Source organism: Bidens hawaiensis, unplaced genomic scaffold (genome assembly GCF_021521415.1).
Source record: "Bidens hawaiensis isolate Kalapana, Puna unplaced genomic scaffold, B.hawaiensis_p1.1 tig00016268_1, whole genome shotgun sequence".
NCBI lineage: Eukaryota > Viridiplantae > Streptophyta > Magnoliopsida > Asterales > Asteraceae > Bidens > Bidens hawaiensis.
Window position 1 is genome coordinate 190,868 of NW_027492486.1, and position 20,540 is coordinate 211,407.

At 37.0% G+C, this 20,540-nt stretch overlaps 1 protein-coding gene and 1 pseudogene across 2 annotated transcripts in view; both read left to right on the forward strand.

Moving 5' to 3' along the window:
• The window catches only part of LOC143551127 (inactive LRR receptor-like serine/threonine-protein kinase BIR2 pseudogene), a 134,889-nt pseudogene that overhangs the window by 42,444 nt on the left and 71,905 nt on the right, over positions 1–20,540 (forward strand). The gene's annotated exons all lie outside the window — the stretch shown is intronic.
• Positions 5,669–14,257, forward strand: LOC143551130 (uncharacterized). Its single transcript, XM_077041636.1, has 9 exons — positions 5,669–5,738; positions 11,696–11,776; positions 12,463–12,771; positions 12,845–12,980; positions 13,233–13,395; positions 13,463–13,588; positions 13,662–13,856; positions 13,928–14,050; positions 14,127–14,257. The coding sequence occupies exons 1-9, from the start codon at positions 5,669–5,671 to the stop codon at positions 14,217–14,219; spliced, it is 1,296 nt and encodes a 431-aa protein (XP_076897751.1). The 3' UTR covers positions 14,220–14,257.

Below are 20,540 nucleotides of genomic sequence, written 5' to 3' on the forward strand. Positions count from 1 at the left end.
GAAAAAGTTTAATTGCTATCAATAGTAACAATCTTACTTTTTTATAATCATATTTTTTTTAAAACCTTTAATAAAACATATATTAATCCTGATTACCTTTTTTCAATCTGTCTTAAAAAAATCATATTGCCAAATTTATTAGCAATGTTTGTTGATTGTTTATTGGATTACATCGAATCGAAACAGAAGGCAAGCGGGCAACAAGCTGCGTCGCTACCCCTTATATCAAATTATGAATTAAATAATAACTTATGAACAAAAAGTTGTTAAGCGCTTATATAGTTATATTTATATTTACTTGTTCTACAATGTTATTCAACGAAATGCTTGACTATAATCGGCTGTTGTCATTTCAACTATTATAGATCAACTGTTTATTGTTAATTTATATTTTTCGTTTATTACTAATAGCAACCGCATTCGAACAACCAAATCACACCCGATTGAAGAGAATTATGATTCAAGTTAGTTTTACTCTTCTTTTGAATTGTTTTATCAAGTTATGCTGGCTTTTTATTTGATTATTTGCGTTACAAGCAAAGAAGAATATGTTGTTTTAACTTTAGGATCGTACTTTATAAAATTTTTGTGTTGTGTGTGTGTGTGTGTGTGTGTTCTTTTTTTTTTCTTTTTCATGGTTTTCTAAGATCCTCGAACCTGATTTACCCAACCCAAAAAAACCCAAACCCGAAAACCCCGTTGGAGATTTGGATTGGGTTTCGGGTCAAGATTTAAAATTTTGAAACCTGAAGAACCCGCAACCTGAAAAACAAAACCGAAGAACACCTTTAATTGACAGGTGACGGGTGGATTGTAGAACCATCCTTAAGTGTAGTAATTTTAATTAGAACATGTGCATTTATGTGTTATTTCAAGGATTTAGGTTACTACCGAATATTGGGTGTTTGTAGGTACAGGTGTTGAGAAAAGGCGATTAGAGTGAAAGGAACAAGAGAGGCGAGACGGGAGGCGAGCAATCAAGAATTGAAGATAAAAGATGAAAGTGGTGCTGAAGCCATCGTAGCTTACAGCACCCACCGTAAGCTACGGTGGGGTGTTTGCCGTAACATGTTGTCGTAGACAGAAGTTTTTTTGGCGTAATGGTTTTAAAGCCACCGTAAGCTATGGTGGCCACCGGTAGCTTACGGTGGACCCTGCGCGCTGGTGATAGTTACAACTCGCAAAAGATGTTATAAGTGCCTTTTGACTTGCTTTTCATTCTATTCTGTTTGGAGACAATTGTTTGGGTGATTTGGGTGCTTGAGAACAAGTTTTTGAGTGCTTCTAATTGAAGATTAACACCATAATCTTTGATTGATTTGGATTAAACATTGGATTGATGATGCTAACCATGTGTGGCTAATCTTTTGGTATTTCTCTTGGGATGTAAGGTTAATTTCAAGACGCTTTATTTTATTTGTTCTTGAATTTTGATTGATTGTCTAATTGCTATGTTAGTATGACCATGATGTTTATGTGATTGTTTGTAGTTTGTCTATATTGTTTAAACCTAGTTTTGAACCACACGTTCTTTGTGTCGTTGACAATTGAGATTTAATGGAATGACTTAGGATTAATAGTATTGATTGATTACTAAGTAACAACCTCGTGTTCTAGTAATCCGAGTAATTAGTTCTTGATTAATCACAAACAATTGTATTTACACAAAACCAAGATAGTATGATTTATCCAATGAATGTTAACATAAGTGTTGAGTAATAACCCGAATCCTGGGAGGAATGCTTGTTTAATCAATTGTTTACAACTTATTTGTTAGTTTATTTTAGTTCATAAAATCAAATCAAAATCAACTTGAAGATTACTTTTTTGTCATTTACTTTTATATTAGTTCATTGTCAAGCTATGTTATTAATACATATTCCATAAACTCCTCGTGCTTGATACTCACTTACCACTATCTATTTAGTTGTATTTGGTTTAAATTTGAGTGAGTCTTCGACCCATTAAAACCCGATACTCTTGTATATTTGTGAATCCAAAAAAGAAAAGAGAAAAATTGTTGAAAGAAGAGAAACCGAAGAGATGCAAAGTGCTTTAACTAAGGAACACAACCCCACTTAACAAGAGGAATAAAGTTCAAAGCTAAAGCAAAGGTAACATCCCTTTTCCACAACTCACAAACACACAAACTGTATTAGATTTCATTCCTTTTTATCTAAAACTAAACATCACAAATCCATGAATCTTTCAATTCAAACTTTGAACAACTAACTACTACATACAAAGACACCCATCATTACCCTTTAATAAAGCTTCAAAAGGATGATCAAATATCATCATTACCCTTTTTTGCTTCAAAAGGATGATCAAATATCATCATTACCCTTTTTTTACGTATATATAACCTACATATATTATGTGTAAAAAAAATAAAAAAATGATTACGTTGAGTTCTTTCGAGTTCTTAAAACTCAAAGTGGTTCTCAAAAGAAATCTCACCGCATTATCAAAACACTATTTTGTAAGATAAAACATCATTTACAAGATCAACAATGAAGATTGACCTCTATAACAAGATGAAAACACATAATGAAGATGAAAATAAAGACATGTGTTTGCATACCTATTGTGAATAGGATCGGGTCCATTTGGAACTCGTCTTTTGCTCGCATTAAAAACAGACCCCGTGTGCCTTGTCCTTAGCAATGCTCCATTTGACGTGTGGAAACCGGGTGGAATTACACCGCGTGTGATTATGGAAACACTTAATAACAAAAAGAAGCAAACCAACACAAGCGCCCCGAAAACCATACTATTGTTCCTCCCCATGAGACTCTTTCTAGTTTCTACCTCTTAAAACCCAAACTACCCCTCTAGATGTCTTGTCCAATATAGAATATTGGGCAGTCAAAGTGAATGATGGATGATGATAAGCTTATAACAATCATGGTGTTTTTGGCATCAAGATAATGCATCACCTCCCTTTGATATATAGAGAGTAAAGAAGGGGTGTGTAAATATTTTAACTTGGAGGGTAAGAGAGACCACTTTTTTCTTTAAAGATGGAATACTACTAGCAATTCTGTTGCACTTTTTCTTTCACAGAGAGATGCTATTTGATAAAAGGTAAAAAATAGATCAACTTTTGACAACCATTCTTGCTTTAGGTTGTCATTGGGTCCACTGTCCACACTAAAACTTACCAACTCCTTGTCATGCACTTGTAACACATATACATAAGTTTAACAATACATTGATGGTCCAATTAGCTCATGTGTTTCACCACAAGTCTTACGTTTTAAGTTACTTTAAAAAATGTTGTGTATGCTTAGTCACGGTTGCATATAAAAGATGAAAGGCATGTATCGAATAAAAGTGTTGTAAATGTTGAAGTGTGACTAACACTTTATGGTATCTAGAGTTGTAGACATGTAGCTTTTGTTTTTGTCTCATGGGAAGAAAAACAAAAGAGGTTGCCTTCCTAAAACTCAAGGTATATCTAGTGGTCCATTGTTTCCCATTCAAACAAACTTGTTTCCTGCTTTACTAGGAACATGCATTATGTCCCGAACCTTCATTTAAGTTCTAAGATTCAACTTCATTTGTCTTTTTTGCCGGGACGGCTCCGAGAAATTTTCACCTTTGGCCCAAACAGGCCCGTCTCCGAGAAAGAAAAAAAAAATTTATGTCAAAAGCGAAAATTTTTTTGAGTCTTAAATAAAAGGAGTATTTTGTTGGGTTTAAACAATTTAATTTTGATATGGGCTTAATTGTTTATAATTTAGGTTGTTTAAAAAACTTTTGTATAAGAATAGGATTAGCATTTCTCAAATGAGACTAGAACCCATAACCTTTTGGTTATAACTAATACCTCTTTACCACTAGATAAAGCTAATGCTTATACAAATGAGTTTAAACACTAAATTATATACATATTGTTTAAATAAAAATACATATAAATTAAAAAAATTCGGGTCTAGCGGGGTGTCGGGCCTGTGGCCGTCGACCACCCAGCCCCCCCTACGGGCCGACCTTGGGCCCAAAATTTTTTTTGTTTTTTTTGAACCATCAAAAAGCAAAAAATTGTTTAAACCCAACAAAATACTATTTTTACTTAAGCCCTAAAATTTTTAATATTTTTGGGCCTTAAGTAAAAGTAGTATTTTGTTGGGTTTAAACAACTATATTTTGATATGGGATTACTTGGTAATAATTTTGGTTGTGTAAAAAAATTTTATATATAGGATTAAACATGTCTCAAATGAGACTAGAACCTATAACATTTTGGTTGTAAGTAATACCCTTTTACCACTAGACTAAGCTAGTGTTATGCAATTGAGTTTGAGCACTAGATATGAGTTTGAGCACTAAATATACATGTTTTAATAAAAATACATATAGTTTAAAAAAAAAATCAGGCCTTGCGGGATGTTGGGCCTGTGGCCATCGACCATCCCGCCACACCTTATGGCCGACGCTGCTTTTTTGTGTTTCAAATTCTTTTAGCTCCCGCTGATAACAAGATAATAATTTAATAATGTTGATGGTAGGGTACCAACTGAACAAGAGCAATTTGAACTTGACTTCCCACTGTCATGGGGTTATGGCCTTCTCTTTTTCTGGGCCCACTAGGGCCCATGTGCTGCTAGGTGCGTCTTTCTTAACTAAGTTTCTTTTAATACAAAGTCGTAAAAGAAAACCATGTTTTTTATTTGTTTAGATGAAAGCTGCTAGCCTGCTATGTTGTGTCATTTCAATTTTCATCCTGTGTTAATTTATACACAAACATCCTCTTTGACTACTTACATCATTGGGCGGGCATCCATGCCCTTTGGTGATGGTAATTTTAATTTCTTCGTTTGTGTATTTATAAACTTAACTAATACCGACCGAATTCACGAAATTACATCATTGGTGTAACATGACAGGTTTTGTTACCTAGCTACATATTAAGACTCCCCGCTATGGAGCGCTTTAGAGGAGGGGAGGGGCACCGTGGAGGAGTGAACACCACTGGGGGGCGCTTTGGAGGCGGACGCGGAAGGCCTGGGCGCTGAGATGAAGGCTGGCGCGGAAGGAAGGTGGAGGGGGGGGGACCCCAATGGTCAAAAAGAGCCGTTAAAAAAATAAAAATTAATAATTAACCATTTCTATATAAATTCAAACTATTTTCTCAATTTTAGTCAAACAACTTTCATTTTCACATCAAATTTAATCATCTTCACACCAAAAACAAATTAACCATGAATCCTAACTCAAACCCGAACTCAAACCCGAATACGAGCTCGAGCTCAACACCGAACCCAAACCAAAACCCGTGGGATCCGAGTTGTTTGTGGTGGGCTAGTTTGCTTGCAAATAACGTCGACCTTAGCAACCCGTTCTTTGCAAACTTGAGCTCGACATCGAACCCAAACCATAACCCGTGGGATCCGACTTGTATGTGGTGGGCTGGTTTGCTCGCAAATAACGTCGACCATAGCAACCCGTTCTATGCAAACCAACAACGACCGATGATTCCTCCACGCATGCCACCGTTTACACCCGATATGTTCTTTCGGTCGCCAATGCCGTATACGTCCTCGCAAGTACCACAAACCGAAATACCCAAAACCCAAATACCCGAAACGCAAGTCCGCCTTCTAAAAAGAAGTCAAAAAAAAAGAACCCGGGTGACGTTCGAACAACCGAAAATGTCGAAAGACAAATGTGGGAAGCGGACGAGGAAATGGCGTTAGCGTTAGCATGGATCGACTCTTCCGAAGACTCGATTCAAGGTATACTATAAAAATATTTATATGTTTTCCATGTTATATTTTTTTGTTTACTAACACTAGGCTTTTATACGTATCGAAGGTGGCGGCAAACATTCGCCGGAGTTTTGGGTAGAAATACGCACCAAGTTCTTTGCTTTAATGGGTCGAGGAGAGTATCGCGGGAATGATTCAGTCTACAACAAATGGAATTCATTACGCACAAAAATAACCGACTTCACAGCCGTTCACACCCGCGTTATGAACAGCAGAAAAAGCGGCATGAACGATGCCGATGTGTTGGAGGCTTGCTTAAAACAATACAAGGCCCTTTATAATAAAGATTTCAGTATGTTGGAAATTTGGAGACAATGCATAAGCTCGCCAAAGTGGCATCCGGTCCCGACATCATCACCACCGTGACCATCCAAACGGTCAAAGACAACGGCTACTTCGGCAAATCAATCGCCGTCGCAGCCCATGTCCGATGGTCGTTGTCAACTTAATCTAAACTAGTTGGATCCGGAATTAATTATTGACGAACCGGATGAGTTGTCACGGTCGATAGGAAGAGATAAAGCCAAGGCGGCGGCTAGAGGTGGAGGATCTTTGTCCAGAACCACATCCTCTATGAGTTCCGACGTGAGCGCGCATTTTGAAAACTTGGAGCTGAGGCTAGCCGAGATTGCCAACGCTAAAAAACAAAAACATGAGGGCCTAATGAAAATGCATGAAGAAAGAAAGGTGATGCTTGCGAAATACAAAGCGATGCATGAATAACGACAAAAGGCTCACTTGGAGCAAAAGCAAGAAAAGGAATTCGGGCTCTTCACAAAAGATCTATCGCATCTAGATCCTATGACGCGGGCGGTGATGGAAAAAAGAAAAGCAAAGATATTGACCAAATATGCAAACGAGGACGAGGACGGTGAATATTAGTTATATTTTTATTTTTTTTTATTTGTATGTTTTTTATTTTTTATTTGTATGCTTTTTATTTTTATTTGTATGGTTTTTATTTTTGTTTAAATTTAGATCTTATTACTATATTATTATTTAATATATTATCTAAAGGGCTTCGAAGCCCCCCTCACCATAGAGGGGCATTATGCCCTGGGGCTTCGATGCCCCTAGTGCACATATGGCGCTGACGTGGTACTGTGGATGGGCTTCGAAGCCTCCACCATGACATACAGCCTAAAATGCATTGTCGGTGGCCTCACAGATCTCCCATTAGACCACGTGACATGACCAGCTTACATCATCATTTATTTATGTATTTATTTATTTATTGCATAATTATCATAGTATCCAATAAGGGTGAGCATTTCACGGGTCACACCGGTGAACCCGTCCCGCCAAAACCGTGCACCCTTACCGTATTTCATATACGGTCCGTGTTTGAAAACTCCATCTAAACGGGAAACGTTCTGGTCCAGGTCATACTCGGCGGAACAATGATGGAACCTGCGAAGCAATCCTTCTCCGGTTATGTCCTAGTAGATAGAAGCAATACTTCAGTTCTTCTCGTCTCACATCTCCACCTAAAGTTTATGTTGACTAGAATTTTGTCATGTGACATAATATTATATATTTAGGTTCAATATCTAACGCTTCATGTGACATAATACTTATTTAAACACAACTTGCAGGCTTCTGTTTTGTTTGGATGAATGGTGTATGCTTACGTCACATGTTTGAGGTTTTCAATTTTCTATAGCAAATTTCGTAAGTTCATATATTCGATGTGATATTAGAAAACTTGTTTGCTAAAGCATAATATCGCATGTTTGTGTAGGAAATAATGTTTTTTTTACTTGTGCAGGAAGTCAAGGAACGGGCAGGAAGGCATGCGAACCGGGTTTGTGGGTAACCCGTTTAAAACCCGCTTCAGAACCCGTTTAAAACCCGGACCGGCTCATGTGTAAATGGTCCGGTTCCGGGTTTGAAAATCCCTTCTAAACAGTTCCGATCCGGGTCGTTCCCGTTGCTCACCCCTAGTATCAATATTGTTTTGAAAGTTTTTATTTTTTGTGTTTAGTCCTTGTATGGCTGTTTCCTGTGGTTTATTTAAATTATGTTGATTTTAATTTAATTTTTTGGTGTCGGTACCGTATTTATTTTTTCAATATGTTAATTTTTTCTATCAGAAGCTATACGAGTTATGCTAGTGCCGTATATACGAGTACCAAAACCAAAACGTATATTAATTTATTATTTGTGTTTCGTGCTGGTGCCGTATATTTTTTTATATGTTAATTAAAACATATTGTAGTCAGTATCGTGTTTGTTTTTTTAATATGCTATTTTTTTTATTATAAACAATATTAGTTTCGCTAGTGTTTTCTTTGCTGAGAGATTATTTTTTTTTATTAATTTATCGTTAGTATCGTAATGAATTTAATCATATAAACCAAACATGCGTTAATACACCGCCAGTCCGCCACAGCAAGACGAGTATAAAATTAGTTTTTATTAATATACTAGGTTAGTTACCGTGTAGCACACGTGTTGGATAAATAAATTTATTTAAATAATAGCACAATGTCAAAACTTAGTAGTTTCATAATGTTCGTGCTTTTAACTCTAGATAATGCAACGTATAGCTGATCACGAGTTAAAATAAATTGTCCCCAAACAAAGCAACCATCTATGGTGGCTGACCGCTTTTATTAATCTTCATTACAAAAAAAAAACAAAGTGAAAATTTCATTCTTTGAAATTAATCATTTTATCTAAAGGTGTAAGATTTTCCTTTTAAGAATAAAAGTGTGAGTTCCCATATTACTTTCGGATATAATTTCTGCTTCTATAACACGGTTATCATATTGTATTTTCACATGTATTTTAGTTTCATTATATAGACCACTTAAGCAACATCACTTCAAAATCGTCTTTCAGGACTAACCTATGACTTGACAGCATTAGATTTTGAGGCGATTTAAAACATCATAAAACCAATACTTTCTTGTAATGTATCATTTTATGTCTGATAGATACCATCTGAATAATGGTAATATTTTAAATCTTTCAGAAACATGGATAGCAAACGTTTGCTAATTGTACAAGTATAACTCATTCACTAAAAATCTATATTTTTGAAATCTTTAATGATATAATGATATAAAAAGTCAATTTATCATCTGATTAACAGTGTGCTAACATCTAACATTTGTATTCCTAAGGTAAGAAGTTGTCTCATTCACGTGAAAAACCAAAACATATAGTCTAGTGTTTATATTTTTGGGGGATTTTAAGTTAATTAAAAAAGAAGTTGTAATGTCTATTTTTTTAAAACCAACCCGTTGACCGGAACTCATTCTAATCATAAACTGTTTTGACTTGAACCATGTTTGATAGTTTAACCGGGTAAAGAAAACTACTCGTTTAAATTAACATAAGCACTAAGAATACATCAATAACGAATTTGTATTTTAAGGGTTAGAGAGAAAAAAAAACTTGTAATTTAGTAAATATCATATATATTTAATAAGTTAAAATTTATTGAAATTTTAATTGTAAATTGACCTTGCCTCTTCATTCAATAATATCATTTCTTATAAAACCTCAATATTAATTAACTAATATAAAATACTTAAAATCTTAATTTTTGGAATCATTATTCAAAATGAACGTGAAAATTGATTACTTATAAAAACCTAGCTAATATTAATAACTAATATAACATATTTATATAAAACAAAATAATATATTTATGCTGGTATTAGTTTTTTTTAAATCATTAAACTTATTAAAAAAAGAAAATGAAAGATTGAAAAGAAAAAAAAAATAAAATACAAAATTATTAATAAGAAAGAGAAATGTGTTTAATACGAGAGAGAGAAGGAAAAATTTTATAAGAATTATTATGGTTATAACATGTGACGCTTAACAAGTTTTGTTTATTATAATGTATAGATATAGATTGATAGTTGATGCTAAGTAAAGTAACTTATTTAGGATTTTAGGTGTTGGTAATTTAAAGACCCATAAAAGTCTCTTGGGCCATGAGATTTAGAAGATCAGGCCCATCTTGTAAACCTACATACGTTTATCAGTTGTCACTGGTTGCAAATCCTGTGAAACCAGCCGTTTGTCTTGTTCATGGTTTTGGGTGAGCTTTTAAAACTTGCTTATTTGCTTGTTGAAAAAGCAAAATGTGTTTGACAAAGCTCCTTCAAAAGCTTTAAATTAGAGCTTTTCAAAAGTTGCTTTTACTTTTTAAAAAGCAAATAAGCAAAAAAGCATTTTAAAGAGCACAACCAAACACCATGACGTGATCCGTATCATAACTTAGCACACTTTGTTTCACGTCAATTGATCGATCATGATCCATATCGTGATATCATAATTATTCTTATCAACATTAGATTTTTAGTTTTGTTTTATAAACCCCATGGCGTGCATACTAATTTTAACACCAACACGTGGGACCGTGGGTGATGTATATCTTTAGTCGAATAAACATCAAATGATCACAAAGATAGAAACGACACAAAAAATTAAAAAGAAAAGGCAGAACACAACAAATCTTATATAATATAGTATTATCACATGTCTTTTAAACAATGATATATGTAACAACTTAAGCACACCTTATTTTACGGTAATTTAACCAATCATAATCCATATCGCAATCAGAATCATTCTTTTATCTTTTTCACTCACACCAAACCATATCACAATTTTTTCATTAAATTCTTAATTTAGCACCTCAAAGTACACCTTTTCTTTTAACGGCTAACAAACATATAATGCTTATGATACTTCGTGTGGAATGACCCAATAGCAAAAGGTTACCGTAAGCTAGCCCAACCCAGTTTTACGGAGCCCTTAAGTGCCTCCAAGTTATCTCCAATTCTGATGAAAACTCACCGGCCCGAAGGCCCACTAGTGGTATAATCCGAACACAGTGTTATAAAAATCGCTAGTCGCCAGTCGGGCGGTGGGATGTGGACTAGCGATTAACCAGGATACCTCAAGATTAATCGGATCAGACTTTAATGTATAATTTTTAGTTTTATACATACACACACATTTTTATATGTAATTTTTCAGCTTTATACATACACAAACACATTTTGGCTGTGAATTAGCTGGAATCTCGATGAAAACAGTTGATTTTGCCGAAATCACGCTAGAAACCGCGGGTTATGGCTAGAACCTCAACAGAAAAAGTCGATGAAGTTCAATTAATCCTGATTTTGCCCGGATTTAACCATTAACCGATTAATTACCCGATTAGTCCAAAATAAATCACTAAAGCAAGAACTGGCGATTCATCAGGGATTAATCGACGCCAATAAAAATTTTTACAACACTACCCGAACACCTTAGAATCAAACTCAAGATCAAAATAATACCAGTCCACCTCAAACTACACTTGTAAGTTGTAACCTTTTTTGGTTCCCCTTTCTTTTCAGTTTCACTCATAAAAAAATAATAATTTATTCATTTTTTGTAAAATTATGTCACAGTAAAACCACTCCTTTACTTTACTCCCTGCTCATCTCTGCGATGTGAGTTTCTTTCTTTCTTTCTTATCTGAACAAGATTCTGCTATTAATTATTAATTATTACTATAATCCATCCAAAACTGTGTGTAAGATTTTATTTGATCATATAATATTAATTAACCTCTGCTGGCTTAGCTTCCACTGTGTGTAATAAGATCGATGGGAGTATGTGGATCCAAAGCCAAACGCTGCGTGTGTGTTGGATCCAATCACCAAGATGGTGAATTAACACCCACAATTAACAACCCAACAACACATGGACGACGACGAAGAAGACGAATCGGTAGGAAACCCAAACCCAAACCCAAACCCGAACCCGAACCCGCATCCAATTCCATCGATCGTTTGCATCGTAATCCTGCATTTCAAGGTTTTATCATTTGCAATTTCAAACCCACATATGTTTTTTGATTTTGAAATATGGGTTTCATCTTAATTTTAATAATTGTGTGATTATTATTATAGGGAATTCGGATTCTTGGTATGATTCTCCGGTTGCAATTGACTCTGATGATGACGAAGATGATTTCTACAGCACACAAGATGGTACTTAGTTACTTACTAATTAATTAAGTGGTCCTTTTTTATAGGATTTTTGGTTTTTATTAATCCCGACTACCGGTCCCAATACTGGTACCAACTGATGAATTGGCGGTCCCAATTTTTAATGTATTTGTACCTAACGGTCCGTAACAGTCCACGACTGACAGTATCCTAACGACGTTAGTTTCAGGTCGACGAAAAAACGTTTTTAGCCGGGAAACTCAAATTTTTTCTCGAAAGTTCTACATTTTCGTCCCAAACATCTTGGTAACTTTGTATTGGACCTTTATGAACCTTTTTCTAGTAAAAGCCGCAATTATTGAGGTCGCTGGAAACCTGGAACCATCGTCAGAACCGGTTGATGGTGCTCAAGTGGTGGTAGTTGGTTGGCGGTGAGTCAATTGATGGTGGTTGCGGTGTTCAGGTGGTGTTTTCCAGCAACAAATTTGACTTTTTCGGCCAAAAACGTTTTTCCAACGACTTGAAACTAATGGCGTTAGGATTTCATTTGTCGCGGACCGTTAGGAACAAATACGTTAAAAGTTGGGTCCATCAGTAGCCAATTCATTAGTTGCGAACGGCAGTGACCAAAAGGCAATAGTTGGGATTAATAAAAACCAATATACCTTTGTTATATCATTTTGACCTTTATGGTCAAACTTATCTTATATATAACTTTGATGTAACAGATATGGTGTCTCAAAACGGTTCGATTAGTGCATCAGTGACACCGCGGTTTGCTGATAATGTGAACGGAGCTACTGCGACATTCTCTGGTTCTAATTCGTTAGTGAAACAAAACGAAGACGCGTCGACTGTATATAATGAACCTAACAATTTTGGAATTTTACAAAATAATTGTCTCCCATGCCTTAACTGCACCACGTCCACGGATGTTAAAAGTAAATCACCGTGCTCGAGTCCTCAGAGTGCAAAGAAGAAAGTTACTTCTATGCTTTCTTTCAAATGGAGGGAAGGCCAATCTAATCTTTCTATACGTAAGACTCGTGCTTATAGTTTTGTTATAAGTTTTGTTAATGTGTATGATTTCTAATGACATTGTTTTTTTAGTGTCCCCGAAAGCAGTGCTTCATAGACCAGTCGCTGGCTCTCAAGTCCCGTGTTGTCCCATTGACAAGAACATGTCTGATTGCTGGTCTCCACTTGATCCAAGTACATTTAAAGTCAGGGGACATAACTATTTAAGGTACTTAATATGGTGTTATCGTCCGAATAATTACGCTATAACAACATTGTACTAGAGTAAAAAAATTAAGCTATAGTTATATGCTAATAAGTGTAATTATCATAATTACGAAAATGCCCCAACGTCCTTATTTACTTCGCTTTGTACACTTTGCACACAATGTTATTTGTACCAGATCCCACCCCTTTAAATACGATCATGAAGCTATTATGAAAACAATAATCTAATAACATGTTCTTTTTTATTTGGCAGAGATAAAAAGAAAGAAAATGCTTCAAATGAAGCTGCATTCTATCCAATTGGCGTTGATGTATTCTTATCTCAACGTAAAATTGATCACATTTCACGTCTTATTCAACTTCCAACCATTGAGTCATCGGGAAAAATCCCGTCCCTACTTGTTGTAAATCTTCAGGTACATCCACAACATTTTTATAAACTTAATATCTGTATATTTATTTAAAAAAAACATTTTCCATCAGATACCATTGTACCCTCCTACAATATTCCAAAGTGAATACGATGGTGAAGGAATGAGCTTTGTTTTTTACTTCAAGCTCTCGGAAAACTATGAGCAACTCCCACTTCATTTTCAAGAAAATATAAGGGTATGATGGTCTTTAATATTTATATTGTTATATTTATTTGAAGTTTACATGACGTTAAGTTTGCTTTTAACAGAAAATAATTGATGATGAGGTGGAACGGGTTAGAGGATTTCCAGTTGATTCAATTGCACCATGCAGGGAAAGATTAAAGATTTTGGGGCGGTTGACAAACTTGGATGAAATTCAGTTAAGTGCGCCTGAAAGGAAGCTTATGAATGCTTACAACGAAAAGCCGGTTCTTTCACGTCCCCAACATGAATTTTATCTGGTAATGATTTATATCATTATCCTGAATATATATAAATAATTTTAACCGTGTTATGATTTATATTTTGACAGGGAGAGAACTACTTTGAGATTGATTTGGACATGCATAGATTTAGTTACATATCTAGAAAAGGTTTTGGTGCGTTTCAAGATCGTTTGAAGCTTTGTAACCTTGATTTCGGGCTCACTCTTCAGGTTGGTATTTTAAAAGTGACCGTCGATTTTATACTTTTTTTTTCTCCTAAAATGATAATTTGAAATTTTGATATAGGGCGCAAAGGCTGAAGAACTGCCAGAATGCGTTTTGTGTTGCGTTCATTTGAAAAAACTTGATTACAGTAATTACAACCGTCTTGGACTTTAAATCCGATTACTTCTGTTGAGTTTTATGATTAATAATTATGGAAATAAAGATGATATAGGAAATGTTGTGCGACTTCAGAACTAGACCTTGTAACGCAGTCGATTAGAATAATGTTGTACAAGTGTTGTGTTGCAGTTGAATTGCTTTTTTTGTGTAGAAAACAAATTAATAATTCAAACAAGTTTTAAGATGTTTGTATTGGCCCGAACTCATTTTGACATTTTGACCAGTTATACAATCCGTCTTGACCTTAGCGTTTTATTAGTATTGTTGGCTTGGTCTTGTTATGGAGTTGGTTTCAAGTTTTGGCCGTAAAAAGAATGATTATAATAAGTGTTTGTAAAAGTTGCTAGTCGAGCGGTAAGGTGAAGACTAACGATTAATCAAGATTAATCAAGACTAATCGGGATTAATCGGATTGGGCTATAATGTATAATTTTTAGTTTTATATATACAGGTGCACATTTTTATACATAATTTTCAATTTTATACATACACAAACACAAACACATTTTTGGCCGGAAATTGGCTAGAATCTCGCAGGAAACAGTGATTTGGCTAGAATCTCGCCGAAAACCGCCAATTTCGGCCAGAGCCTCATCAGAAAAGGCCGATTTAAGTCCGGTTAATCCTGATTTCTGGCGGATTTGACAATTGACAGATTAATTGGCCGATTAGCTTAAAATTAATCAGTAAAGTAAGAACTAGCGATCAATGGGGGATTAATCGACGCCTAGTCAGAATTTTTGCAACATTGGTTATAATATGAATCTGGTTGTGACATTCGTCAATTTCGGGTCTTGTTTGTATTCGTTTTTGTATTTGTTTATTATGTAAACCCACCCGTTGTTGCACCCGTTGAACCCAAACCCGTATCCTACCCATATAAGCAATTTACTAGTGCCAACCCAACCGAATTCTGGGGTACGAACTGTGCGACTACCTTGTTGCAATGGTTCGAGTCTATAGAGAATGTGTTTAGATATAGCAAGTGCCCCGAAGCAAAAAAGACAAATTTCGCTTCAAGCATCTTTAGAAAAACCGCTCTAACATGGTGGGGTAGTGTCATGCATCTCCAAGGGTCGGAAACGGCTATGGCTCTTCCATGGTCCGACCTCAAGGCACTCATGATGAAGAAGTTTTGTCCCAAACACGAACTTCAAAAGCTTGAGGAGGAATTTTGGAACCTCAAGCAAGATAGTGGTGATAACGCCGCTTACTCACTCCGTTTCCACGAGTTGAGCATTCTCGTCCCTCATTTGGTTACCCCGGCTGAGCGTGAGCTTGACAAATACATTGGGGGTTTACCTATGCAAATCTGGGACTCAGTCATGAGTAGCAAACCCGTGAATCTTGAGGATTCCATTACTCTAGCCGGTGCGCTATTGGAGAATCATGTGAAAGCGGGTACCCTAACCCTCAAGAAACCAAACGAAAAAGCCAAACCCGAGCCCGCACCACAAGCCAAGGTTGAACCCGCACCACAAGCCATTAACTACTCCAACTCTTCCCGTCACAACAATAACAACAACAAGAAGAAACCCAAAACCAACTACCGAAACTATGCCGTTACCCAACCCCAACCTCAACAAACCCAAATTCCACCCCAAACCCGAAAACCCTATACCGGTACCGCCCCACTATGCAACATTTGCCAACTCCATCACCCACCAAACATGCCTTGTCGCCATTGTACCATTTGTAACCGACTTGGTCATCTCAACACCACATGCCGATCCGCACAACGAACCCAACCTAACCAACCAAACCAACCAAGAAATTTTCCCCAAAATACTCAACACCGATATGCACCTTACCCACCAAATCAACCTCAACAACCCCGAGCTTGCTACAATTGCGGTGACCCTAACCATTTCCGCAACAATTGTCCTCGCCTCATCCTTACTAACCAAACCATGACCGCACCTTACTACCAAACTCAAGCTTACCAAGTTCAAACCTACCAACCTCAACTTTCCCAACACAATGCACCACTCATCCAACCCATCCAAGCCATACAAGCACCACCTCCTCCACCACCGCAAGCACCTCAAGTCAACCAAGACAATCAAGGACGAGCTTTCATGATGAATGTTAATCAAGCTCAAGCGGCAAACGATGTTGTGAACGGTATGTTTTTAGTGAACCAACATTTGGCTTCCATTTTATTTGATACGGGTGTCGATAGAAGTTTCATTTCTTTGAAATTTGAGTCAAAAATTTCCGTGTCTCGAACCAAGCTTTCCCGGTCGTTTTCTGTTGAAGTCGCCAATGGGAACTCCATCACCATAAATTCCGTCGTCTGCGATTGTACTCTCGTTCTTGCTAACCATAAATTCTCCATCGATCTCATCCCGATGCAAATGGGAAGTTTCGATGTCATAGTAGGCATGGATTGGTTATCTTTGCACCGTGCCGAAGTTGTTTGCTTCGATAAATTCATTCGCATTCCGCTTGTTAACGGTAAAATCCTTAAGGTCTTCGGAAAAGCTACTTCGAGAAGGCTTAATCTCATGTCGTGCTCTCAATTGCAAAAATACTTACGCCAAAAGTATGCTCCGCTCCTGGCTCTCTTGGCGACAAAAGACAAAAAGGAAAGGAAAATCCAATATATTTCTATTGTTCGTGATTTCCTCGATGTCTTTCCCGACGATGTCACCGGCCTTCCACCTGTTCATCCGATTGAATTTCGAATCGATCTTGTACCCGGCGCGATGCCTGTAGCCAAGGCTCCTTACCGTTTAGCCCCGTCAGAAATGCAAGAATTATCGAACCAACTCGAAGAACTTTCCAATAAAGGTTTCATTCGTCCTAGCTCTTCTCCTTGGGGCGCTCCTGTTCTCTTCGTGAAAAAGAAGGATGGTTCGTTTCGTATGTGCATCGATTATAGGGAACTTAACAAACTCACCATTAAAAATCGTTATCCCTTGCCCCGAATCGACGACCTATTCGACCAACTTCAAGGCGCAACTTGCTTCTCCAAAATCGATCTTCGATCAGGTTATCATCAATTGCGTGTTCGCGAAGAAGACATTCCAAAAACCGCTTTCCGTACTCGATATGGACATTTCGAATTTTTGGTTATGCCCTTCGGGTTAACAAATGCACCTGCGGTGTTTATGGACCTCATGAACCGCGTTTGCAAACCATTCCTCGATAAATTCGTTATTGTCTTTATTGATGACATTCTCATCTTTTCCAAATCCAAAGCCGAACATGAGCATCATTTGCGTTCCATTCTCGAACTTCTTAGAAACGAACGACTTTATGCCAGGTTCTCCAAATGCGAATTTTGGCTGGAGCAAGTTCAATTTTTGGGACATATCGTAAACAACAAAGGTATTCGTGTTGATCCCGCTAAAATTGAGGCCGTTAAGGATTGGAAAACTCCAACGACTCCCACGGAAATTCGATCCTTCCTCGGTTTAGTCGGATATTATCGACGTTTCATTCGAAACTTTTCCAAGATCTCTTTGCCTCTTACCTCCCTCACTCATAAAGGAAAACAATTTGATTAGGGTTCGAAGCAAGAAAAAGCCTTTTGTACCCTCAAGGACATGCTTTGCAATGCTCCCATTTTAACCCTTCCCGATGGAAACGACGATTTCGTGATATTTTGCGATGCCTCTCATCAAGGTCTTGGTTGTGTCCTCATGCAACGAGGTCAAGTCATCGCTTACGCATCAAGGCAACTTAAGGTCAACGAGAAGAACTACACGACTCATGATCTCGAACTTGGTGCCGTTGTTTTCGCTCTCAAAATCTGGAGACATTACCTTTATGGTACGAAATGTGTGGTTTTTACCGATCATAAAAGCCTTCAACACATTTTTGACCAAAAATATCTCAATATGAGACAACGACGATGGGCCGAATTACTTAGTGATTACGATTGCGAAATTCGTTACCATCCCGGTAAAGCGAATGTTGTCGCCGACGCCCTAAGTCGAAAGGTTAATGTTAAATCCGTTCTGCTTCTAAGCGTTGTCATTCAAACCGATCTTCAAATTCGAATCTTCCAAGCTCAACGTACCTCCGTTGAAGAAGGTAACATGTATGACGAAATGTCATGTGGAGCCGAACTTCAACTCGAAACCAAACCCGATGGTCTTTTGTACTTTCTCAATCGTTTGTGGGTTCCAAATCGCGATGACCTTCGTACCTGTATACTCGACAAAGCTCACAATTCGCGGTATTCCGTTCATCCCGGTGCGGATAAGATGTATTTCGATCTTCGTGCTACCTTTTGGTGGCCGGGTATGAAAAAGGACGTAGCGTTATTCGTATCTAAATGTCTTACTTGCTCAAAAGTTAAAGCCGAAAAACATCAAAAACCTTTTGGTCTACTCGAGCAACCACCGATTCCCGTTTGGAAATGGGAAGACATTGCTATGGACTTTATCACTAAATTACCCAACACCCAAAAAGGCAACGATAGCATTTGGGTGATCATCGATCGTTTGACCAAATCTGCTCATTTCATTCCGATCCGCGAGAAGTATTCTGTCGAGCAGCTTGCTCAAATCTATGTTCGAGAAATCGTGTGCCGACACGGTTTACCATTGACTATTATCTCTGACCGTGATGCTCATTATACCTCTCATTTTTGGCGTTCACTTCAAGAAGTTTTGGGAACACGTCTCGATCTTAGCACCGCTTATCATCCTCAAACGGACGGTCAATCCGAACGTACAATACAAACTCTCGAGGATATGCTACGAGCATGTGTTCTTGATTTCGGTGGGAATTGGGATTCTCACATTCCGTTCATTGAGTTTTCTTATAACAATAGCTACCATTCGAGCATTGAGATGGCTCCTTTCGAAGCTCTTTACGGTCGTAAATGTCGTTCTCCGATAAGTTGGAACGAAGTCGGTGAAGCTCAAATCACGGGACCCTAAATGGTTCAAGAAGCCACCGACGTTATTGATCGAATCCGTAAGAACCTCCTAGCCGCTAGAAGTCGTCAAAAGAGTTACGCTGACAAACGGCGAAAACCGATCGAATTTAATGTTGGCGATCTTGTCCTTCTAAAAGTATCTCCTTGGAAGGGGGTAGCCCGTTTCGGAAAGAAGGGTAAATTAGCTCCTCGTTTCGTTGGTCCTTTTAAAATCCTTGAGCATGTTGGAAAAGTAGTTTATCGACTCGAACTACCGAAAGAACTTACCGGTGTTCATCCGACATTTCATGTTTCAAATCTTAAAAAGTGCTTAGCCGAGGGTAATCTCCATATACCTCTCGACGAAGTACATGTCGATGAGTCGATGGTCTTGGTTGAACGACCCGTTGAGATCATGGATCGCAACGAGAAGAGAACCAAGCGTAGTCGTATTCGGTTAGTCAAAGTTCGATGGGAATCACGGCGCGGCGCGGAATTCACTTGGGAGTGAGAAGACAAAATGAAAGAGAAGTATCCACATTTGTTCGCAGCATCGTCTTCGTCTTAATTTCGGGAAGAAATTTCCTAAAGTAGGGGATACTGTGACATTCGTCAATTTCGGGTCTTGTTTGTATTCGTTTTTGTATTTGTTTATTATGTAAACCGACCCGATTTGTAAACCGAAGCTTATGTTATAATCAAAATGATGGATTTATGTTACAATATTGTTTCACACTTGTTGGGTCTTGAAAATATTCTATTTTTATTTGTATTTTTATTTATTTATTTATTATTTATTTATTTTTTTATTTTTTTGTTGTTTTATGTTTTTGTTTTGATCCATTTTGCATGAAAACTCTTGTGTCTCACACCCATATTTGACCACCAACATTACCCTATATATACACCACCTTTCCTCTTCATTTTCCCTTGCTACAACTCCAAAAAAAAAAAAAAAACTCTCTCAAACATTAAAGATTCAAGGTTATCTTCTTAAGTGTTCTTGAAGGATTTTGGTCTTTCATCTTAATTAGTTTATGTAGCCTTATTAATACTTGTTTATGGTTGTGCAACATATATATAATATACACCCCTTGTTTACATTTGGTAGTTACTTCTCCGATTCAGGTCGGTGAGGTTTCGGACCCCATAAAGCAAGGCTTCATGGAGGACTTTGTGCCCTTGATATATATACATCTATATAACTTGTTCATACATATTAATCTTGCTTATTTTAGTTTTTTGGTCATGTTTACAAGTTCCATGGTTATGGGTTTTTAAAAGTCTATGCTTCTGTTTAACCGTAAATAGCTCTAAACCGTAAACCGAACTTTGTTACTAGTTTTGTTTGTTTAAACATACTTAGTGTTAGATCTAAGTTTCAAAAATCATTTTTACAAATTCTATGGTTATGGGTTTGTAGAATCTTACCTCGGTCTTAA

What these genes read in the sequence shown, in the direction of transcription:
- LOC143551130 (XM_077041636.1), top strand. Translation starts at nt 5,669, where the DNA reads ATGTGGGAAGCGGACGAGGAAATGGCGTTAGCGTTAGCATGGATCGAC. An exon ending in AGGGGACATAACTATTTAAG is followed by an intron (nt 12,981 to 13,232) that starts GTACTTAATATG and finishes TTTATTTGGCAG; the next exon opens with AGATAAAAAGAAAGAAAATG. An exon ending in TACTTGTTGTAAATCTTCAG is followed by an intron (nt 13,396 to 13,462) that starts GTACATCCACAA and finishes ATTTTCCATCAG; the next exon opens with ATACCATTGTACCCTCCTAC.